This window comes from Pteronotus mesoamericanus, unplaced genomic scaffold (genome assembly GCF_021234165.1).
Source record: "Pteronotus mesoamericanus isolate MK-2021 breed Mesoamerican mustached bat unplaced genomic scaffold, CSHL_Meso_final contig_105, whole genome shotgun sequence".
NCBI classification, from domain to species: domain Eukaryota; kingdom Metazoa; phylum Chordata; class Mammalia; order Chiroptera; family Mormoopidae; genus Pteronotus; species Pteronotus mesoamericanus.
In genome coordinates, this window is record NW_026555006.1 from 15,411,212 (window position 1) to 15,433,649 (window position 22,438).

Genomic DNA, 22,438 nt, shown 5'->3' on the forward strand with positions numbered 1-22,438 from the left:
CTCACCTTCCATTCTCAACTCAGTCAGACTTCTGTCTACTATGTGAAAATGGAAACCATATTATCAATATTCTCCCTTTCTCCAAAACCTATAGGCATTATCAGTTTTCATCTTGCTCTACTCAGTACGTATTTCCAAGAAGCATTGCATTCTTAATATTAGCTCAGATATTTTTCACCCTCACCTTTTATAAGCAAAGACCCTGAGTGATATGAGTTCCTTGTCCAACGGATTTGAACTGGATTAAGTGGAGAAGACCTGTCCCTCACTGGGTACAGGTGCCCCGGTTCCCATACCATTTCCTAATAGGCTATTATCTCCTGATAGGCTTCGAAGCAAGATTAGGCACAGTCCCAACCCACGATTCATCTACACTTGGGTTCAAGAAATTATAAACTGAAGATTTAGGTCCAGCAGCCATAGGAGTTATATTTGATGCTTAAACTAGCTATGAATTTTTTTTAAATCACCCTCTGTTTAGTTTAATTTATGTACATTTATAGTGTTTATTGAGTCTCCAGTTTTATTTTATTTTTCTGGTGTTTAGAGGTTCCAATGCCTTATTTTCCTTTGAAAACAAATTTGCTCTCACGGATTTGTAACATTTCCTATCAATAAATTCCCAATTAGGGACACATTCACTGTTTGTATCATATTTAAAGAAAAACTGGTACCAGGCTGATTTCTTCTTTTGGTTCAGTCATTACAGATCTAGGGCAAAAAAATTTTTCTGAGAAGGAGCTGCTCATTTGCATACTGAAATCCAGTGTCATTCTGTTTTGTCATGTTCAGGTCTTCAACCTTATGCAGTTTGTGAACGTGAGTCAGAAGGTGAAGCAGTGGAGAGCAGCAATTACAAAGTTTAACAGACCTTCTGATTTGGCCAAGAAAATAATCTAAAGAAATTTAAATTTCTCTTAGCTGTGCATGCATCCAGTTCACCAAGACCTCCACAGTTACTCCCTGTTATCTTATATTTAACCATTTTTACTGAACACATTTTTGTCGAAGCTTCTCTGTATGTCAGGCACTGGCTTAGGCCCTGGAGATACGGCAGGGCACGGGCAGGGCAAGGTCTGCAGTCTCACGAGGCCTGCGTTCCCTGGGAGAGAGACTGATAAAAGTGAGGAAACAAATTAATTAACAAGAAAATTTAGACTAGTGATAAGTGCATAATGAAGGAAGTAAAATAAAATGACATGGTATGCAGTGTTTGTGAGAGGAAGTGATAATATAGAGTGAGTAGTCCAGGAAGTCTTCCCTGAGATGACATTTGCTCTAAGCCCTCAATGATATGAAGAACCAGGGCCTGAGGATGGCAACCAAAGTCAGCAGCAAATGCTGGACTCTGTAGCAGGGGAGTTTGGTTCGTTTAAGGAAAGGAAAGGTCTGTACAACTAAAATATGAGCAAGAGGGCCACCAATTTTAAATGAAGTTAGGAAGGCAGCAGACAGCAGACCATGGAGAATCTTAAAGGCTACAGTTAGGATGTTAGACTTTATTCTCATGTGCTAGACAGCTATTTATGATCTGGTTTATATATTTTTAAAGTTTATTCTGAATACTAGGGGTAAAATAGGTTATAGGAGCCAAGAATGGGAACAAGAAGACCAGTGGCTACTAAAAAAAAAAAAAAGAAATTCTGATAACAGATAACGGTAGCTTGAAATAGTGGTTGGAACTGTGAATATGAGCAGAATATACAAATATGGAATAAATATTGGAAATTAAGCCATCAGGCCCTGCTGATGAGTTGGATACACTGGGATGAGAGAAACAAGAAGATTAAGGAAAATTCCTACGTATTTGGCTTAAACAACTGGGCAGATGACAATGCCATTAATTTATATAGGAAACTGAAGGAGAAACAGATTTAGCTGGGAGAATAAAGGATTCTGTTTTGGCCATGTGGAGTCTAACATACTTGGTAGGCCCCCAATGTGAAATGTTGAGGAGCAGTTAGAAATAGAAGTCACTGCATAAATTTACCCCTAAGGGCTCCTGTGCTTGTTACACTGGTATAGTATGCAGGTTAAGAACATTGGTCCAGGAGTAAAAAGATCTTACTATGAATCCAGGTCCTGCTGCTTACAAGCCCTATGACCTAGGGCAAGATTCTTAATTGTTTGGACCTCAGTATCCTCCTATATATAATGAGATTAAAATAGTATATATATATATATCATCAATTATAAAGATAAAATAATTTATGCATATTGCTTAACAAAATCCCTAGAAAAATATAAGTAGGCTATGTATGAGGTATTATTTATCAAACCTCTATTCTAAGATAGGTATTGTGTGTGTATTATTTCAATTAGTCCTCCCCAAACTCCTCACATCAACCATGTCAGCTAAACATCAGTCTGCAGGAGACTGAGAACAGATAGATGCAAACACAATTTTTTTTTCACATTTTGAAAAAATGTGCACCTCTGTACAGACTACCCCTGACTTAACCAATCTTGGGAAACATTCCCATTAAACTGAAATGTGTATCTCTCCACTGAAATACAGATTTTTCTATCCAACTGCCTACTTGACATCTCATTTGATGTCTGTCATCTTGAACTTAACATGATCTGATCTTCACCCTCAGGCCCCAAACCTGCTCCTTCCACTCTCTCCCTCATCTCAGATGATGACATCTCAGGCCTTCTTTTTTCTCAAGTATAAACCTTGCAGTCATCCTTGATCCCTGTCTTTCTCATACATGTTCTATGAAAGCCTTATATGAAATGCCTCCCTACTGTCATCTGTAATGAACCTCCCCTCCCTCACCTTGCTCCAGCCACATTGACATGTTTGCTGTGATACACCAGGCGTGTTTCTGTCTTTGGACTTTTTTTTTTCCTGTTACCTCAGCCTAACACACAGATATCCCAGATATGGTCTCAGATAACTGCCTTGCAAACTTTACCTGCTGGTTTCAAATGGCTGCTCTCCTAGTACTACTTTCTTTCTCTTCCCTTTCTTTCCCACTCTCTTCCTTTCCCTTCTTTTTCTGTTCAGAAAAGGAACCATCCCTGTGCTGCTTCCAGAGGAAACAAAAGGTTTGGTTCTACTGGAGGTGCTTTTCTCCTGAGAGGCACTTTACTCCCTGCAATCAGTCCTTCTGCCCAGTGAAGATTCTCTGGTCTTCTGCCCACTGCAAATAAAACACCCTGCTACAGTGGCTAAACAGTTGAGAGTGGATTTGTTTCATGCAACAGAGCTTTCAAGGGCAGCAGTTCAGGGCCTTACATTACTCTGGTGTCTTGAGATTTATAATTGTTTTATTTTCTTTTTCTGACACCCTGGTCCTTATCCCAAAGCCAGAAGAATGCCACTGCTTGTCCGTGCATTGAATCCCCTGTTCCAGGCAGATGAAAAGAGAAAAGGTAAACAGCCAAGGATAAAGAGTTCTCCTAAGTAGTGAGGTTTGAACTACCTGAAATTGCTGACTTTTGACTATTTTTATATGCCTGACTTAAAATCTGGGAAAGAGCACCATCCCCAGAGATGTGCATTGACCAAAACTGTGTCACTTGGACACTCTCAGCCTCAAAGAGTGGGAGGCGAAGACTGCAGGGGGCCTTGGGACAGCCAATTCAGTGCCTGCCATACACAACTTAGCTCTTCCGGAGTCGCTTATCTTTCAAGATTCTGTTTACCCTCCTGGCTTGGGTACATCTTCTCCAGAGATTCTGTGGCAGGGTGGCCACCACACTTCCACAGACCTAGCCGTTTTCAGCTCTTTGCTGAATACCTGCTCCCCACTTCAGCAGCTTCCCAAGCCACGGGAGAAATTAGGGGTCTGCTGTGTGATGCATACAGATCTTTGGAAATTACATTTCAGGGGTGTGGGTAGGTAATGACAAAATATCAGACCCTCTGAATAAACTATGCTGCCATTCCTGTTCTATTGCATTTGTTATGCACTGGGATGGCTAGCCATCTGCAGAATACAGCATATAAATCTTTATACCTCTTATTTAATTTAATCTTCATAGCAAGGCTTTAGCCTTCTCTTTTATCTCTATTTTACACATGAGAAAACTAAGTCTCAGAGACATTAAATCCAAGGCCATTTAGTTAGAAAATGGAAAAGCTTCTGTTCAAACCCAGGTCTGTCTCATTTCAGATATCTGCCAGATCCATTACTTTGAACTGTTTCTAAGCACATCTTTCCCAGGGCAATCATTCTCCACTATATATAGGACCCCTTGTGTCGCCTGAGTATTTCATAGCAGTCCTAACACAGGGAAACTTAACAGTCTCTAGGCAGTCACTCTTATAGTTAAGAGTTGCTGAATTCTCCTAATTCTTGGGCTTTGACCTAGACCTTTGCTCACACATGGATTTGTATTTACGGAAATGTCAGACAGGATATTCTAGATAGAAGGATAGTCTAGGAAGTAGAAAAAGCATAAGCAAAAGCAAGTAAATGCAGCTCAGGGAAAGTGCATAATCCAGCTTGGTTAGGGTATAGGCAAGCAATCCTATCATATAAGCCTAGAAGATCAAGTTCAAATCATACCATTAGAACCTTGACTACCAGCCAAAGGAATTAGAACTTTCTTCTGTCTGTTTCTTCTGGTGATGTATTAGAGGTTTGGCACAGAAGAGTTAAAATACATTTTGCATTTTGTACTGCAACTTAAAAAAAAAAATTCTGAAAAGTGGCTTAAGGCTAATCAATCAGACATGATAATCCTACTACAGGAATTATTAAGGGAGACTTGAGTGTTTGATGTCCTTTTCTGTAATATTTTCTTTCCAAGATAGTAATGATATTTACAGTTTGCACAGGCAAAGAACTGTTAGTCTATAAAAGACTAAAAAACTATTTTCAAACTCAATTTTCCTAATAAAAATAAAAGTTGCTGCTATTTATGTTAAATAAGCATCTCTTAATTCAAGTTAAAATACTTGCCAAGCTGTAAAGCCTGCATGGAAATTGGAATGAGTATTATTGCTTCCTTGTCTAGAATAGAATGGTCATATTTCAGAATAGAATAAAAAATATTGAAGAATATTGGAGAAGTTAAGGGACTCATTTATAAAACTGAGAAGGAAACATGCAAGAAACTCAGAGAGACTACATAAGGTGATGGTTTTTCTTTGTCCAAGTAATGCCACATTATTGAGGTGGCCCAGAACATAGTATATCCATGTGTGAGTCAAAAATATGAGTTAGAAACACCATGTGCAGAGCCCTCTGTATTTTTGATTACTGAGACTGATGTTTTGGTTTGACTGGGTAATTTACCAATAGTTAAGATAATTGAGTATTAAGGAGGAAATCCATGTTGAAAAAATTGGTTGTGGAAAGATAGAACAAGGAAATCAGATTATTGACAGAGATGAGGAGAAATGTTCAGTGAATGTCTATGTCTGTAACAAATAAATCAGCCCTTCTAATGACTGGTTTAACTGTTTGTGAATGAGTCAGTCGAAAGGCAGGGAAGTAGGAGAAGCAATTCAAAGGAAGAAAATGCTTTGCAACTGTGATTCCTCAAGTACTTAGATTTGAAGCAGTAATTGCTTCTGTTATTGAAAAGATTTATTTGTAAAGTAGCAATGCCCTTTCCAAAATAAGAAGTTGTGAATAGGAATTAAAATCTGAAGGGGAGAACGAATTCACTTTGGTTAAAAAGGCAGGACTTCTCTGTCTACTTCAAAACAGTGATTGTGTGTTCCTCTCTCAAAACGATTGCTCTTCAAAAAAACTGAAGCCTGTCAAAATGATATAGGGTTTTTCTTCTTCATGTGAAGGCCACATGTGAGGTAAAGGATCTCACATTTCTCCAAGGTACTGTAATGGAGAGGCCGTTCCCCAAACCTCACTGGCCCCACCTTACTTGGCTTTGGGGAATAAGAAGAGGGACAGCCTAACCTGATGAAGGGCAAGCTGTGACCTGCTCAGAGCCATTTGGTTTAGATTACAGGAAGATTTAATTTCTAAAAATAATAGCAAATAACAGAGAAGCCTAAAGCCTTTGCTTGAGCTCTAATAGGATCATGATACCATTTATTTTGGGAATCCTGATGTTTCTGAAACTCCTCAGATGAAAAATCAATGCAAAGCAATTTTATAGAAATTGGATGCATTTTACATAAAACTACCATCAGAGCTGAGGACACTGGTGCACAAAAGCATGCAGACAGTGTCTGGAATACACCCTAAGGCATAGTCAATGTGCCTCACTGGCAGCACCTGGCATCTGTACCATATTTGAGACCTTTGTCCTTTAAACTACCTTTGCTCTTCTTGAGATTTCCAACTTTGTGTATAGTTAGATTACGAGCTTCTTGACATTCATCATATTCTTCTGTAGCCACCATTTGAAGCACTTTATGGAGTCACTGGTGAATAAACAGTATTGTATACCTCGATAAAAAGCAGAGATAAAGTATAAATAAAGAAAATAGAGCTGCCAGCTGAGCCCAGGGACCCTCCAACATGGAGACTTTGGGAAGAGATTAAAGACCTAGAAAGACCAATGAAATAGGAAGAAAACCAAGAGAAGCTGATATCTTTAAAGTGAAAATAAGAGGATAAATCATATCAAATGCTCCTGGCACTTTAAGCAAATGGTGACTGAGAATGGACAATTGGTCTGGGCAAGATTCTGGGCACTGATGATATTGACAAAAGAGATTTTCTATAAAGTGCTGTTCCTTTGTTTCTGCTCTGTTTTAGATAATTGTTTTATGCTTCCATTTTTTTCCCCATAGGCATAGTTCTTCTTCTTCCTCCCCCTCATTTCCTCCTCCTCCTCTTTCTCCTCCTGTTCCTCCTCTTTTGGAGTTCTGGTAATTGTTCCTAGAGGCTTAGACTATAGTCTGCTTTGTAATCTAAAATTTAAATTCCCTAAAACTTGTTTCAATTACAGTGAACATTCAATATTATGTTAGTCTCAGGTGTACAGCATAGTGGTTAGGCATTTATACAATTTACAGTGATCTTCTAAAGAGCTTTCCAGACAAGAAAAAGCTGAAGGAGTTCATCACAACCAAACCAGTATTATAAGAAATGTTAAAGGGACTTCTTGAAGAAGAAGAAAAAAGACCCAAAATATGAATAATAAAATGGTAATAACTACTTACTTACCGCTAAACACTTTATATGTAAATGGATTAAGAGCTCCAATCAAAGACATGGGGTGGCTGAATGGATAAGAAAACAAGACCCATAGAGATACCTAGTGCCAAGTCTTTATTTTTATATTTTAATGGTTACTTTAGGGATTCTAGTATAAATTTTAGCTTATTTCAAGAGTTGACCTCCAAGCAATATTATATCACTTCACATATAATGTAAGAACCTTTCAACAATATATTTTCATTTCTCTCTACCTCTCTTTTTTCTGCCTTTGTGCTCTTGTTATATGGTTTACTTCTACATGTGTTATGAACCTTACAATACACAGTTCTTTTTGTTTTCAGTCAGTTATATTTTCAAGTGATTTTAATAAAAGAAAAAAATCTTTATTCCTTTGTATAGATCCAGATTTCCACCTGGTATCTTTTTCTTCTGCCTGAACGATTTTCTTTAACATTTCTTGTACTTAAAGTCTGGTGATGAATTCTTTCAAATGTCTGGTAAGAAGTCTTTTTGGTTGTTATTTTTGTTTGGTTTGTTTTAAATATAAATCTTTCCAGTTAGATTGTTTACTGATGTGCAAAATGGAAAATGATGATGCTGGAAAAAGTAAAATTACTCTAGTAGTATAGTCTATGAGTAGGAGAGAAAAGACAGGGTTCAGAACAGAAGGTTTGGCTACAAATGCAATTGTAAATATTTATGTAGTAACAGGACAAAAGACTGAGCAGATGTCTACTGGTGTGAGTTGATTGATTTGTTAATAGATCCAATCAAACCAGGTTTAAATCCAAGATCCACTATTCAATAGCTGAATAGTCTTCAACAAATTATTTAAACCTTTGAACTTTAGTTTCAAATCTATAAGATAAAGTTAACAATGTTCCCAGAGTGAATATAGCAATGAAATAAGTTAATGTATGCCAAACAGTTAACACATGGCCTGGCACATTGTAAGTCTGCAGGACCCATGAGGGGAAAGAAAAAATGTGTAGCTTTTCTTAAATGCTTAAGTGAAGAAGAAAAGATTCCGAGATCTCATTTTTTTTTTTACCTTTACTTTCTCTTATCCTCCTTCTCTCACACCTCCTTTCTTTCTGAAAGAACATTTCAAAACTCAAATGCCAAGCTGTCTGCAGATGCATTGTTCAAGACTGATAGCATTTGGAGGCCAGATGTTAACTGACATAAACACTATTAAGTGTTCTGTAGACCGGAGGCTGAGGCAATGATTTCCAATTTTATGATTATTATTTGAGTTTATAGCAAAACATACTGCCACTTCTTCCACCCTGTTACCTCCACTAAGAAAGAAGATATACAGTGTATTCATTCTCAAGAGATTATAGTTTTTAAAATACAGAGTTCTTGAAATATTAAGTAATGGCTTTTCACAAACCTAAGACAGGGAATGCATCTTCAGTGAAGACTTCAACACCTACTTGAAGCTCTCTCTGAAAGGTCAATGGCTTGTGAAATTTGATCTGAAAACCAGTTTTATTTTTCTAAATAAAGCTAGTGTAATAATCACAAAAAAAAAATGCTTCAAACCTGTAACATCAACTGAGCTTCCTTAGGATAGTGTGGGAGCTGTCTCAATGACAGGAAGTCAATAAATGAGCCATTCTCCTAATGAAGATATATATTTTTAAGTAGCAAAAATGTAGGTCTGCTATGAATCACTGAAGTGATCATGTGTGTACAATATGCTTACTACTCATTTATTCATTCATTAACCCATTGAACAGACATTGTTCAGAACTAGCAATATGTCTCAAGCACAGTGTCAGACACAAGTTAATACACTGATAAATACAACAACTGGAGCTTAGAGTTTTATGAGAGAAAAGGCAAGTTCCAAAATAATAAGCATATAAATATATATAGCAAAACCATGAAAAAAAAGTTCTAATAGGTATTGTGAATACAAGGGGAGCTACTTAAATAATGAGTTGGGGAAGGAATTTTTTAGTAGGTGACTTAATCCAAGTCTTAAAGAATAAGAAGGCAGCTGTACAAAAAGTAGAAGAGAGAACAAACAGAGACCAGCTTTTATTTATCCATTCAACAAATATTTATCCGGCACTTTCTCTGAGCCAGGAACTGTTCGAAGCAAAGAAAATATACCAGTGAACAAAACACACGTGCAAAATTGCTGAGGTGGGAAAGGACTTGGCATGATTCTGGGGAAGAAAGGAAACCCCTGAGGCTGATTCATACTGAGCAGAGAAAAGTGTGGTATGAGATGAGGTTGGAGGGGTGGCATGAGCTAGATTATGAAGGGACTTTTAATTTATGGTAAAGAGTTTGGATTTTATTCTAACTACAATGGCATGATTTGATCTTTGTGTCAAAAGATTGCTCTTGCTGTTGTGCAGAGAAGGGTTTAGAGGATGATGAGAAAGTAGAAGCAGCGAGATTCATAGGGCAGCTATTTCAGTTCTATTGAGATTTTAATGCCCTGAAACAATGATGGCAGCAGAGACAGAGAAAAGTGTATACTTTTGATATAGAATGGACATGACTGGATGGAAGGGGAGTGGAGGAAAGGGGGAAATCATGGATCATTCTGGTTTGTATGACCGAGTGGACAATGGCTCCCTTTACCACCGTGAGGAGTTCAGGCTACGTAAGTGGATGGGGATGGAGGTGGGCACTAGGGGGGTGGGGGCTAAAGATTAAAATAAATTCAAGTTTTCTGGCTCCAGTCTTACAATTGAAGTAATCCAAAAGTAAAATTTAGTATCTCATAAGATTATCATGTCTCCCATCACTAGGGTATGAAAACAAGCTAAATGATCATTTATCTGCAATATTTTAACTATAGATTTCAAGCAGAATTCGTGAACTGATTTCTAGATGATATGTGAGAACTTTTTTTTTCAAAACAACAATTTACTGAAGCCATTGCTGGTTGAATGGAACTGGTTTTCCCAGATCAATCTCATTTCTTTTGAAGATAATTTCAATTACTCTTGAGCTACTGTAAGATTATTAAACATACTCGTTAACAAATATTTTATATAATTAATAGATTAATAGATTTTTCCTATTGGCAGGGCTGCCAGACTTATAAATGGGAATGTTTATATCTTGTTAATAAAGAATTTAATTATCTTTTATGATGATTTTTTAGGAAAGGTGGAGAATGTAGGCTGGAAAATATTGAGCTAAAAGGATAATTTGTGCACCCAAGCACAGCTAGGGCAGCAGCCACACAAAGGAGTACATTCTCAGTCACTGTTCCCTCTGTGCTGACCTTATAAAGTCCACATACAATACACATTCCTACATAAAATTTTTCTCATCTGGAGACTCCTACCTGTCCTTAGCATCTGTCCTATAGAAAGTTTACTTTTAAGAGTGGTCATATCACTTAGGGTGTTTTAATGCATGCAAGTTTGAGAGTATCTGCCTTATGCATTGCTATATTCTCAGGCCTAGAGCAGTGCCTTGTTCTGTAGTGGTTTCTTAAAGAGTATTTGTTGAATGAGTTAATTATCATTAACAATAGAGAACTGCATTAAACCACACTTGAGAACTAATCTTTCTTCCGTCTCCAAAATCTCTGCAAAATGTCTAATCTCAGAGGCACTTCAGAGATCTTCTACTCATTCAATTTTTCTTTCATTCATTTCAGTGGGGAAAGACTAGGGGTACAGGGCAGGATAGAGAGAGACCCTGTTTTGATTTTGTTATTTCCTCCTGGGAACTGGAAGCCAGACTTCCAGAATCCCAGAGCTTTGCAGCATTATTCTTCTATCTCTGGGTCAACCCTCAGTGGGGAGAGCAGTTTGGGATTATTGCCATGAATATAAATTTCAAAGCCCCTGGAAGAAAGGAAAGCAGTGGGAAGCTGCTTCTAGATAAAGATGTGCTGGACATCACAGTTCTTCCTCCTCTATGGGAAGGAAGTCATAGACTTTGGAACTGGGTGCTTAGGGCCAGGCTGTGATATTCTGCTGTAGTTGTAGCCAGAAGAGGTCAGCCTGCCTTCAGCGAGGACATGGGCCTCCGTCATGCTGGCTGCGATTTCTCAGTTAAGTCCTTCATTAGAAATCAAGACTGGTTGCAGCCTGCAGCCATTAATTTTATAGGGGTGGGCAAAAGTAGATTAATAATAATGATAAATAATACAGTAATTAATAGATAAGTAATAATACAAAAATAAACTCTGTTTCATGTATTTATAACTGTAAATCTATTTTTGTATAAAGGTGGGTTACTGGTGAGTAAAAATCCATGTTCCTCCGCGGCTTTGCCATCTACAGGGACCAGATAGTGCACTGGGGCGATGGCCAATATAAGTACATAAGTAAATGTTTATTTATTTTTATCAAAACGATAAGCAAGCATTTGAAGATGTTAGTTCCTGAGTACAATTGAGGGAACTCTTTTCCAAGAGACTTTTAATGAAACAGCATTTGTTTTCATGAATACAGCCAACACACACATGCGTACGCACATACACGCTCTATACACACACATACACTTTTTATACACATAAAAGTTTTCCAAAGCCAAAATTATTAGGACTGAGTTCCTTGGATGTTACAAGAAGGTAGGTAAGGATGAAGAAAGGAAACTAGTGCCCCAGTTTAGGACCTCCTCTGAGGTCGCCTGCCAGAGATTTGAATCAACATCAAAATGTCTTTCTGTCAGATGAGAGAGAAAACTGTGACATCCTTGGGTCCATTTAATAAATATTTGTTCTATGCCTTCTGGCATAAGACTCAGTTCTAGGCCCTGAACATACAAAAAGGAATAAGGCTTAGTCCCTGCTTCAAGGTCTCAGTTGAGTGGAGTAAAAAGAGATATGTAAACAGAGGAATACAGTCCAGCCTGGTGCTTCTGGGATCAACGGCAGGGCCAGGGCAGCAGGGGAGGTCTGTGGAGACATGGGAGAGAGGTGACACTTTAGATTTTTTTTTAAAATTTCACAGTTTGGAGCTTTTGTTTTATTCTCTTTGAAATGGAACAAAGAGAATTAGCCTGCCAGGGCTGTGAGAATGCAGAGATGTAGAAGGTAATCAGTGAGTAATACTGAAGAATGAAAAGCAAAATTCAGAGAGCAGAGTGCTTTCCAAAATGGTGAGCCCCTCTGTCGACCTGTGAGTTGACACCTCTCTGTAGAGCTGCGGCATGTTCAGCGGGGCTATCTGTTAGAATAAGCCAAAGAGACTCACCGAGAGAGAAACTGAGTAGAAAGAGAAAAATCTCCTCTAATTTGGAAGTGAATTATTCCTTGGATGTTGCTTCATGAGGTTTGTTACAGAAATTGGGGCGTGCACAGATAATTGGGGATCAAAAATCTACCACCCTGGGGACAGCTGCAGGCAGTTCTGCAACCACCTGGCTTAGCTTGAATACTTGGAAGTCGAACTTTCTTAGCTTAATAAAAGGTTTCATGTACACCTTGTGGTTCTGTTCTTTATCCCTGGTTTTTCCTCCCAGGCTTATGAATAAGGCTTCAGTCATATTTCTCCCTCCAAAGCTGGCACGCAGCCCCACCTGCCCTGATTGGAGACCGGAGGTGCAGCCTGAGGAAGCTGTGGCTGTCTTCTGCCACCTGCTGGCTCTCTCCCTGCACCAGTTCAGGGCTGGCTTTGCACGGCTTCCTGAGAATGGACACCAGGAGAGAAAGTGTGGGGCAGAGAGTGCTTCTGCCTTTAGTAAAAAGAAAGAGGTGAGAAGATAGCAAACAGAAGTTGATATAGGAGAGCTTTTTCCACCCACTGTGGGGGCTTGTGTAAAGATATCATTGTCTCAAATAATAAAGCCAGTGATTTTTCTGTATGAGTTTGGGAAGAACACAGTAGTGTATTTCATTTTATTTTATTTTACTTTATTTTTAGATAATTGCCTAACAAAGCTTATCAAATTAGTTAATGACTCATCTCTATAGACTAACTTGAAGGGAAAAGCAAAAACTCGTGCCAGTGGGAACTGAGATAAGGACAAAGGAGACAGGAAGAGAAAGGAGATAGGGAAAACATTTCAGGGTGAATTGTAGTATTCTTTAATTGATTTGCCAACATTTCTTGAAGACTGACTATTTACAAGGCTCTGATTCAGATGCCTGGGATATGAAAGTGAGTAATCCTGGGTCCCTTCTCCCTTAGAGATATGAATCTATTGGGGAACAGCTAAATAACTAGAGAATGAAATAGAGAGGAGCAAGTACAGTAGGAAGGGAGTGTAGGAGATCACAGAGGAGGAGCATGTATGTAAACAGAAATAGGCTGCGCTATCAGAGAAAACTGACTAGAGGCAGTGATGTGAGCTGAGCTTTGAAGCCAGTGACACATGGGAAACAATGTTAAGAAGGACATTCCAGTTATGGAAAGCATCACTTGTCATACACAGCATCGCCCACTACCATCCCAGCCTCCAAGGAGCTGAGAGCTCTAGGTACAAAGCAGGAGGAAGTTGTTGAAATATTAGGTCTTAGACAACAAGCAACTGATCAGCCCAGGGCAATTAGCTGAAGCAGGAAGAAGCAGGCAGAACCATGTGTGAGGGCAGCTACAGGATTCTGAACATCAGAGAGCAGGACTGGGCCGGGGGCGGGGGGATGGGGGTGTCTGTGGTCCTAGAAATAAGGCCACTTTCAATACTATTTTAGTCCATATGCTGGATATGGACAACCCCTTCCTGGCAGGTACAGCCAAAAATTCAGAAACTCTTGAATAACATCCTTTCTTCATCTATCTGAGTGACCTCTTTTAAAGATCTAAATATTGAAGTAGCTATAAGCCCAAAGATATCAACTGTAATGTTATTTAAAATCATAAATATGATGGGCAACAGTAGGAAAAATGCTCTAGAAAGGATGGTACAGAGTCTGTATGAACCAGTAAGTAGCGTGTTGAAAACAGTTAAGTCTGGAAACTGCGCTACAATGCAAAACACTTGTGAGGCGGGGGTCGGGGGCGAGACAAGATCCTAACCTGGAAGGAAAAATTCAGAAGGAAAAATACTAAATTGCTAATAAAGGTGGTATTTTTCTCTATTGTTTATGCTTTATATAACACCGTTACATTACTTTTATAATATTTTTAAGATAAAGAATCCTCAAGGTGAAATGGGTGTCCTGATTAAGGCAGAGGCAAACATTACCCTAAATAAATAATAACCCTATTTATGTGCTTGTTTCTAATATTTCAGACTCCTTTTCTTCTTTAATTGCATTTTGGTTTGTGTGGCATATTCATTTTGCTTAAATCTGTCCTCAGCCTTCCCCTTGCCCACACCCCTCCTCCTGCCCTGGATCTGTGGGACGTATTGTGATGTCTGCTCACTAATTTTGCTGTGACTGGGGCTGGTGTCTGGTTGGTGATTCATGTTTGTTCCTAAGTTGCACATCTGTGTTGGTTGCTTTGAAACAGTGCCCCAGGGAATATAAAAGGCTATTTGTCTCACTGAGACTGCTTCTTTGGACCAGAGAATTCTTCCTTGGCTTCTTCTGAATTCCAGCGAGCTTCTCTCTGAGTTTAGGCAGGGTAAAGAAGAAAGAAAAATAAATAAATAAAAAGGAAAACGGCCTGGAGAGAGTTTTGGTATCTGGATTTAGTCCTTGCTTACCTGGCAGGACCAAACTTTCCTGATACTAGCCCTGGGGACAGGATGCCTTGTGGACTTTTTTTCTTGCCCGCGAGGAATGCCTCTGGCAGAAAAGAGGGCAGAGTGAGCCCCAGCGGAAACCCTCAATGGGAAAAATTCTCAGTTTGGTAGGCATACCCACTTGGCCCCTCTTCTAAGATTTTAGCACAGATATACACAGTCACGATGTTCATACTATTCAATGACCAGTACCTCACGGTCACTGACCAATAGAATGGGCAAAGGCTGAAGGCAGAAGTAGTGCGGAAGGTAGAGGCCCCCGTGCTGTTCCAGACATCAAACCTTTAATTACTAGATCACCTGGACGTTCAGTAGATTTTGGAGGGCCGGGGAGAGTGGCTGGCTGCCAACTGTTAGCAAAAGTATTTCAATGTGTTTTAATACATATCCATAAAGGCTGTACAGATCCATACCAAACAAATAACAACATCAGTACACATGACATTTCAAAGCTCATGCTCACTCTTAAGCTTAATGCAATCTCTCTCATCCTCACCTTTAAAGGACCTTCCATCTTTGTCCTCAAAAGAGTTTAGAGCCAGCATTAGGATCTACTGGTTCTACAGGGTCTGGGTGGCACAAAGGAGCCCTTATCCACAACGGAGCTCTTTATTTTGCTCAAAAACTAGTATAGTTCTCACCCAAGGAAAGTTCGCAAGTCAGCTTTCATTATATTTTCACTTGGCTTGCAACACAGCCCTGCCTCCAGGCAGGCTGGCAAACGGGCTGGCGTGTGTGAGCGATTGCCCACCTGCCTGCTTGCCTGCAGTCTGCAAAAGGCAGTCCCATCCCAGCCCCTTAACCTGCTGTGAAAGCCCATCTGCACTCCCTTGAAAGTCCAAATACATATTGGATTGTTGTGGCTCTTTCTTGTCCTTTGAACCAGAGTCTCACTTTACTGCTGCTTATCAGACTCCTGGAGTCTGTGCGGAGGCTAAAGCCTCTTCTCCAATTGGTCTCCCCCGGGAAGCACAACAGTCCTGCTTCCTGCCATTTCTTCTTTCAATGAAAAGGTTTCTTGTTTCAATGAAACCTAGAGCCTCAGGGTAATTTGCTGCCTCCTCTGTCTTTACTCAAGATACCAGCCAACGTTGCTCATAACCTGACAGACTCTTTACATGCCAAACACAAGTTTTGTTTGAATCCAGAGACTGAAGGGAAATTGCCCTCTGTTACCCAGCGAGCCTTTCTGGAACTCTGTGATCGAAGTAGAGAAATGAGTTGGAAACTTGTGTGTCCCAATTCTCACTCTGTAAGTGACAAGTTGTGACTTTGTGCCAGGTATTTAACCTCTCTCTAAGCCTCATTTTCCTCTTAAATGTACAGTGAGATCTACTTTTACAGGGTTATGATGAGAGAATGAATAATCAGTCAGAAAGCATATAAGCAAAATCAACCCCAAAAGAGCAGGCTGTAAGAACCAGTGGAAAAAAAAACAACCATGCACCTAGAAATAAGTTATGGCAGCTGGATGAGTATAAAGGAAGCCCACTATTGGGATCTGTCTTGGCAAAGAGAGCACCCCCAGCCCCATACCTTCTCCAACACATCTCTGCAGAACTTCAGCTGAGGAGCAGTTAGTGGTCCACGAGAAATATTAGGCAAGATGGTTACTGTCACTTTCAGGCTAAAGGAAGTTGTGCAGGCAGGGTAAACGTATAAGGGATGATGGAGGGCATGGGAAGGGCACACCGTGCCTAAGGTAATACCAGGATACGGAAACCAGAAACAAAATCTCTACTGCTCCCATGCGTTTATTTACCAGATCTTGTTCAATTAGTCCAGGACTTAAGGGTCCCTTCCCTGAGTGAGGGAGACCAACCAGAAATCTTAATGGCACTCCTCTAGACTGGATCTAGTGGCTGTATTCTTCTTCAGAGGTTTATCTGGCACTCCCGGATTAAGTCATTCTCTGTGGTTAAACTTGCATTTGAATATTAAATCTCAGGTTGGGCCCCCCTGTTCAATAATCCAGTGGATGATTTCCAGATAGCACTTTGTTCCTGAAACATTCAGGAATATGTGTATTGTCTTTTTAATGACACTGTGATATTTCCTAATGGAAGGAAGAAGTCTCCCAGCTAGGAAAACTCGTTCAAATGATGGTTCAGAGTCTGACACCTAGAGCTGTTTTAGTGCTGGAGTTGCTTATTATCACCAAGTTATTTTATGGTTGGCTCTTATTTTGAAATTGTCAAAGTTGCTCATGCATGGGGCTTTGCTCCAGGGATCAAACCCTGGCTCTACTTTCTTGCTAATGACTGACCTTTTGTGGGACGGTTTTCTTCATATAAAGTGAGAATAATAATGACTGCAACTCAGAGCTGTTTGGAGTATTAAAACTTTCCATACAGTGTGAAGTTTCATGTAAAGTGCCTGGCACACACATTGGTTTGCATTGTACATATGTCAGATACCCCACTCCATGCTTCTCACGTGACCAGAGTTTTCTGCTTTCTTTTTAAGCTTTGATGTGGAAAATGGCCCTTCCCCAGGTCGGAGCCCACTGGACCCCCAGGCCAGCTCTTCTTCTGGGCTGGTCCTTCACGCCACCTTTCCTGGGCACAGCCAACGCAGAGAGTCCTTTCTCTACAGATCAGACAGTGACTATGACTTGTCACCAAAGGCGATGTCAAGAAACTCTTCACTTCCAAGCGAGCAGTAAGTGCCAGCTGCGTCGGGCTTCCAGTCTCACACTTACCTCATCTTTAACCCCATCACAGCAGCAGCAGCAGCAGCAGCAGCAACCCCCACCGCTCCCCGTGCTTAACCCACACGGAGGAGGGAGGAGAAAAATGAACACGAACAGAAGTGACAGTGATGACCATCTTAGGAACGTGGATGTGCTATATAGCTCAGGTCTCCAAGGGTATTACAAACCTCAGGCACAGTGTTGAGTTTACATCTGTTATTGACACATATTTTTAAAAATTTCATTTGGCTTCCTTTCCTGAACTGCTAAATTATTTATGGGATGAGAACCTTAACACTTTTTGCAAATCACACTTAAATTTTCTGCAGCATGTACAGCATGAGACAACAGTAGAGAAAAAAAGTGGTGGTTGGTGACATGCACCCTCTATCAGTGGTCCTTGCTCAGTGACATGTAACAGTCTGACATCTAGCCACATGTCTGTGTACTTTCTCTGGGACCTGAACACAATGCCCACTTGTTGCCTGGCTCCTTGGTGAGGCATAACACACCCCACCATCCTATTAAGTACAGCTGATGTTTCTGTTTTGCTGCTGTTAATTGTAGATCTCTAATTTTTATTTAAAGAACAATGGCAGAGTTGTATTACTTGTTTATTAAATTTTTGAAACCAAATAAAATTGGATGCTGAAATGCATGCTTTAAAACGTTTCTGGGCACATGTATAATTGTTTTTAACATCATATGTTATAAAAATATCTGTAGCTCACTTAAAGCCCCAATCTGGAAAATTCCATTGGGCTCTCTTCCGCTATTGGAAAAGAAGCTAAAAAGGGTCACCCTCTTGTGAAAGAGGCAAAGGGGCATTTTTAAAACTCTCAGTAAAAATTATCCCCCAGGGCATTTCTGCCATCCAATTTTAATAGGAGCACCCCTGAACTAAAATAATAATTGAGTAGCCAAAATTCATTTACTTGCTTATTTAGCAAATATTTATTGAATCTCTCCAAAGTATACCAGGGTCTGGGGATGAAAGATTAACAAAACAGTGGAAAAATCACAGATGAGTTAACAACAGATATTCTCAAAAAGGTTACACTCTCTCAGGAAGGTTACTACTAAATAAGGTAAGAGAAACACGCACGTGAGTCTGCTATTAACAGGATAAAGCATTTAATGAGTGCTTACCAAGATGGCCGCTGCACTTACATGTGTTATCTCTTTTAATCTTTACAACCATCCTGTCAGGTACGTACTATTATTATCTCCACTGCATAGATAATGAAACTGAGACTCTGAGAGATGGAGAAACCTACCCGTATCCCATGCTATGTCCCATGACGTAGCTAAAGCTGACCATATTCAAAACTTTTGGACTCTACCCACTTATGTTCTTCAGACTGCAGGTTAGAGTCTAATACCACGAAAGGTAGAAAGCAGATGAATGCACAGTTGAGGTACCTGAGATTAGAGGAGAGGCCGTCACTTTGCTGTAGATCATGTAGAACTAAGATTGTTTCTGACCAAAGAGATGGGGGCTTTGACAGTGAATATACCTGGAATTCTCTCTTCCACTAAGAGAAATACCTTTCTAGTGTTCCCATGTGGAGAGCACGGGGAATGTGGGGAGGTGAAACTAATTAGAACTTTATTCACATGGCGTCTTACAGAAGAAAGGCTGGTTTCGGAAAGCAGCTAGCAGTTCCCCAAACTCAGGCCAAACAGCACGATTGGTCTCAGGTTCAGTCCAGAGGCTTCTCAAAAGGTTCTAACCAAACTTCAGATGAAACTCTGCTGATTCCTTGCTTAGCATCAGAAAGTTATAGAAAATTTGAACTTGAAGAGACCTTAATGGTCATAGTCCAACTCAGTCTATAGCTATAGAAACTGAAATCTAATTCTGAATGACTCTTCATTCAAGGCCCCTAATACTAACGGTTTACCCTCTTTTCAATTTTACCAACCACCAAAATTTTCCCCTAACTTGAGAACAAACATAAGTGTTGCCAACCTAAAATTTAAGCAAGTAAGGATTGTACATGTTATTGAGTATCATTCCCATTTTCTTTAATAAAAGGAATTCTTTAAAATAAAAAGAAGTAGGAAGGCACACTTTTATAATAAACAACAGCCCTTCTCAAGAAAAAAAATGAAAAAGCAGCTGGCAACATAATCTCACCCTATCAAAGATACTAATAACAGAATGCATTTAAAATCTTTGAGTGAATAAAAATAGCACAAAATTTGGTTTTGCAAATATTTCAACATTATAATAAAACTTTTATATATTTGTCAGTTTAGGAATTTATACTTCTCAACACAAAAAGAAGTAGAGCTTGAATAATATCCAAATTCTTCTGGTATTTCATTTTATCAGGACCATGGTATAAAATCCAGTATCCCACTGGTAATTAGAGCTAAACTGAAGAAATTTTCTCGAAGCTATTGCACCTGATTATTGCTCTTTGGGGTGAGTTGAAATAGAAGAACAGCAGCCCCCAAATCTCTCACTGCTTCTCCTGCCTTCTACCCATACAGCCAAGGAAAAAGAGAACGATGATAGGTCCGGAGACTTGATGTCGAAGGCCACTGTGTCAAGGCTACAGGATGTTGCCTGCTCAATCAGGAGCCCCTCATGTCCTGCATGGAGCAGTCATGAATTTATATAAGGTGGAAAACTTTGCCTCATTCTTTGAATTAAAACCTAATAGTAGAGACAACACTAGCTTTTTAAAATTTCTCACCTGAACTCTTTCAGAAGAGTAAAAGGAAATATAGGTGGGGAGAGTGAGTAAAAAGATATTAAGAGTAAAAAAATGTAAATGGAAAATTAAAAATGGCTTTAACTTTTAGCAACAAAAGAGAGATTGAAATAAGGTTGTTCAGTAAAGCCAACAAGATCAGCATTGGCTCCCACAAGGAATTTTCAGATGCTTTCCTAGATGTGGCAATAATCTGTTGGTTTCTGTTCAGTTCCTGTGTTGTAGTCATCTCTAACGTAATGCCTTTGTAGACCAAGGTACAAATTTCCCAATGGGAACAAAAAGTACTAGAAACTAGTGAGACCAGTTACATTGCCCAAAACTGTCATGGAAACCACCCTAGACAGGATCGAGTTTTGATTAGCCACCTGCAAAGCCACAAGAAAGAAAGATCCGTGATTCCTTCATTTGCTCATTCCATTTACAAAGCCTTATATAGACAAGGAACTTTTTGAAGCCACAATTTATGTGAGCACTAAGTTGTCTTTAGAGCAAGCAGGGACAAGAAGGGCAAGAAGGGAAGTAAGACTTATCAACCAAGAGGAAAAGCAGAAATAACAGCCCACTTAAATTTAAGACCTGCTGATAGATGGACTACCAAAAAAGTACAATTTGGTGTCTAAGACTTGAGTTAGGCTTACTGCTATCACACATGGTTTTAAGACACTGAATCTCTTTTAGAGTGCTTGAATTATCTGTAAATAAAAGCTTGCATTTATTGAGCATGTCCTCTGTGTTATGTAGTATTTAAAGTACATTATACATTGCCCTGACTGTTGTGGCTCAGTGGGTTAGGCATCACCCTGTGAAAAGGAAAGTTGCCAGTTTGAATCCCAGTCAGGGCACATAACTGTGTTGTGGGCCAGGTTCCAAGTTGGGGGTGGTTAGGGGCGTGTGAGAGGCAGCTGATCTGTTTCTCTTGCATATCGATGTTTCTCTTCCTCTCTTTCTCCCTCCCTTCCCCCTCTCTAAAAATAAGTAAATAAAATTAAAAAATAATAATAATAAATGAAGTACTTTATACATTTTAAATCATTTAATCCCCATAACCTCCATGTGGTTGGTGCTATAATTTTCCTGTCTTAAAGATGAGAACATTGGAACACAAAAAGATTCAGTAACCTACCCAATAAATGGGAGACCAGGGCTTAAATTCAGAGAGTCTAGGTAATTAAACCATAGGATGTCCAGAAAATAAACAGATACTAAATAAGAATGTAAAATAGAAATAATGATACTAACCTCTCACTACCTTTCAAGATGTAATGAGGATCATATTCATTGTCTCTTTAAAAAAAAAAACAAACAAATTTAGGCGCTCCACTAACAAATTGGATATCTTCTGTGTCTTGAAGGGAGCTGAAAATGAGTGAATCAATAGTCAGTTTTAATACTTTCAGGTGAGGGCAAATGTAGAAACATATGCACAGGACGTTGAGAGGTCTGGTCAGGCAGGAAAAGTAGCCTACCTACTTTGAAGAGTCACAGCTAAGCTAGGGGAGTTAGCAAAGCATAAGGGGGTGTAGGAGGAAAGGCCATGTGCTAAGTAGCTCTAGTTGTCAGGAGAGTTGTGAGAAACCACAGCTCAGTGTAGCTGAGGCCGAGAATGTGAGGGGATAAGGAAGTGGTGAAAGATGAGGCTAGAGAAATTAATCAGGAACTTCATCATGAAGCGCCTAGGCTAAGGAGTTAGCCTCCGTGCTGCAAGCAAGCAGTGGAGAGGTACTAGAAGCTATGAAGCAGGAAAATACATAATCAGAGGAATGTTTTTGAAAAGTAGCTCTGATTACAGTATGAAGACCGGTTTGGAGGGTAGACAAGCCGAAAGACTAGTGTCCAAGAGCCAGATGGCAGGCTGCTTTGGTAATCCACGAACAGAGGTTGGGGATCTAGCTTAGAGCAGATCCGGTTGACAGTTAATAAATATTTTCAAGGTCAGCTGAGCTGAGGTTGGTGGTGGACTGTGAGGATTCAGTCTTGATCAACAAGATGGGTCAAAGGTCAAGAACATGCTCTTATCACATAAAGTAATGTATATGAAAATGCTTTGTAAACTGTAAAGTACACCCTAAAGAAGTCCTCACCAGCTGAGAAGACAGACTTGGAATTGTTCAAGTATAATAAGACTGATGCCTACTACTAATAAAAATAACTATAACTAAATAACTAAAAAGCTTTTATGTGCCAAGCAGTATAGTCAGAGTTATACCTCACTTTACAGATGAAGAAATGGAGATCATAAAGAGGTTTCCTGAGGTTTCCTGAGGTTTCTTAGTTAGCAATAGTGCCACTGAGAAACAAACCAATGCTCT

General features: G+C 39.5%; 1 protein-coding gene across 1 annotated transcript in view; it reads left to right on the plus strand.

Moving 5' to 3' along the window:
* Nucleotides 1-22,438, plus strand: part of PDE4B (phosphodiesterase 4B) — a 515,450-nt gene that overhangs the window by 376,057 nt on the left and 116,955 nt on the right. Inside the window, exon 4 of the mRNA XM_054574329.1 lies at nucleotides 17,178-17,372. Coding sequence (XP_054430304.1) covers nucleotides 17,178-17,372 — 195 coding nt within the window. The remainder of the gene's footprint in view (nucleotides 1-17,177; nucleotides 17,373-22,438) is intronic.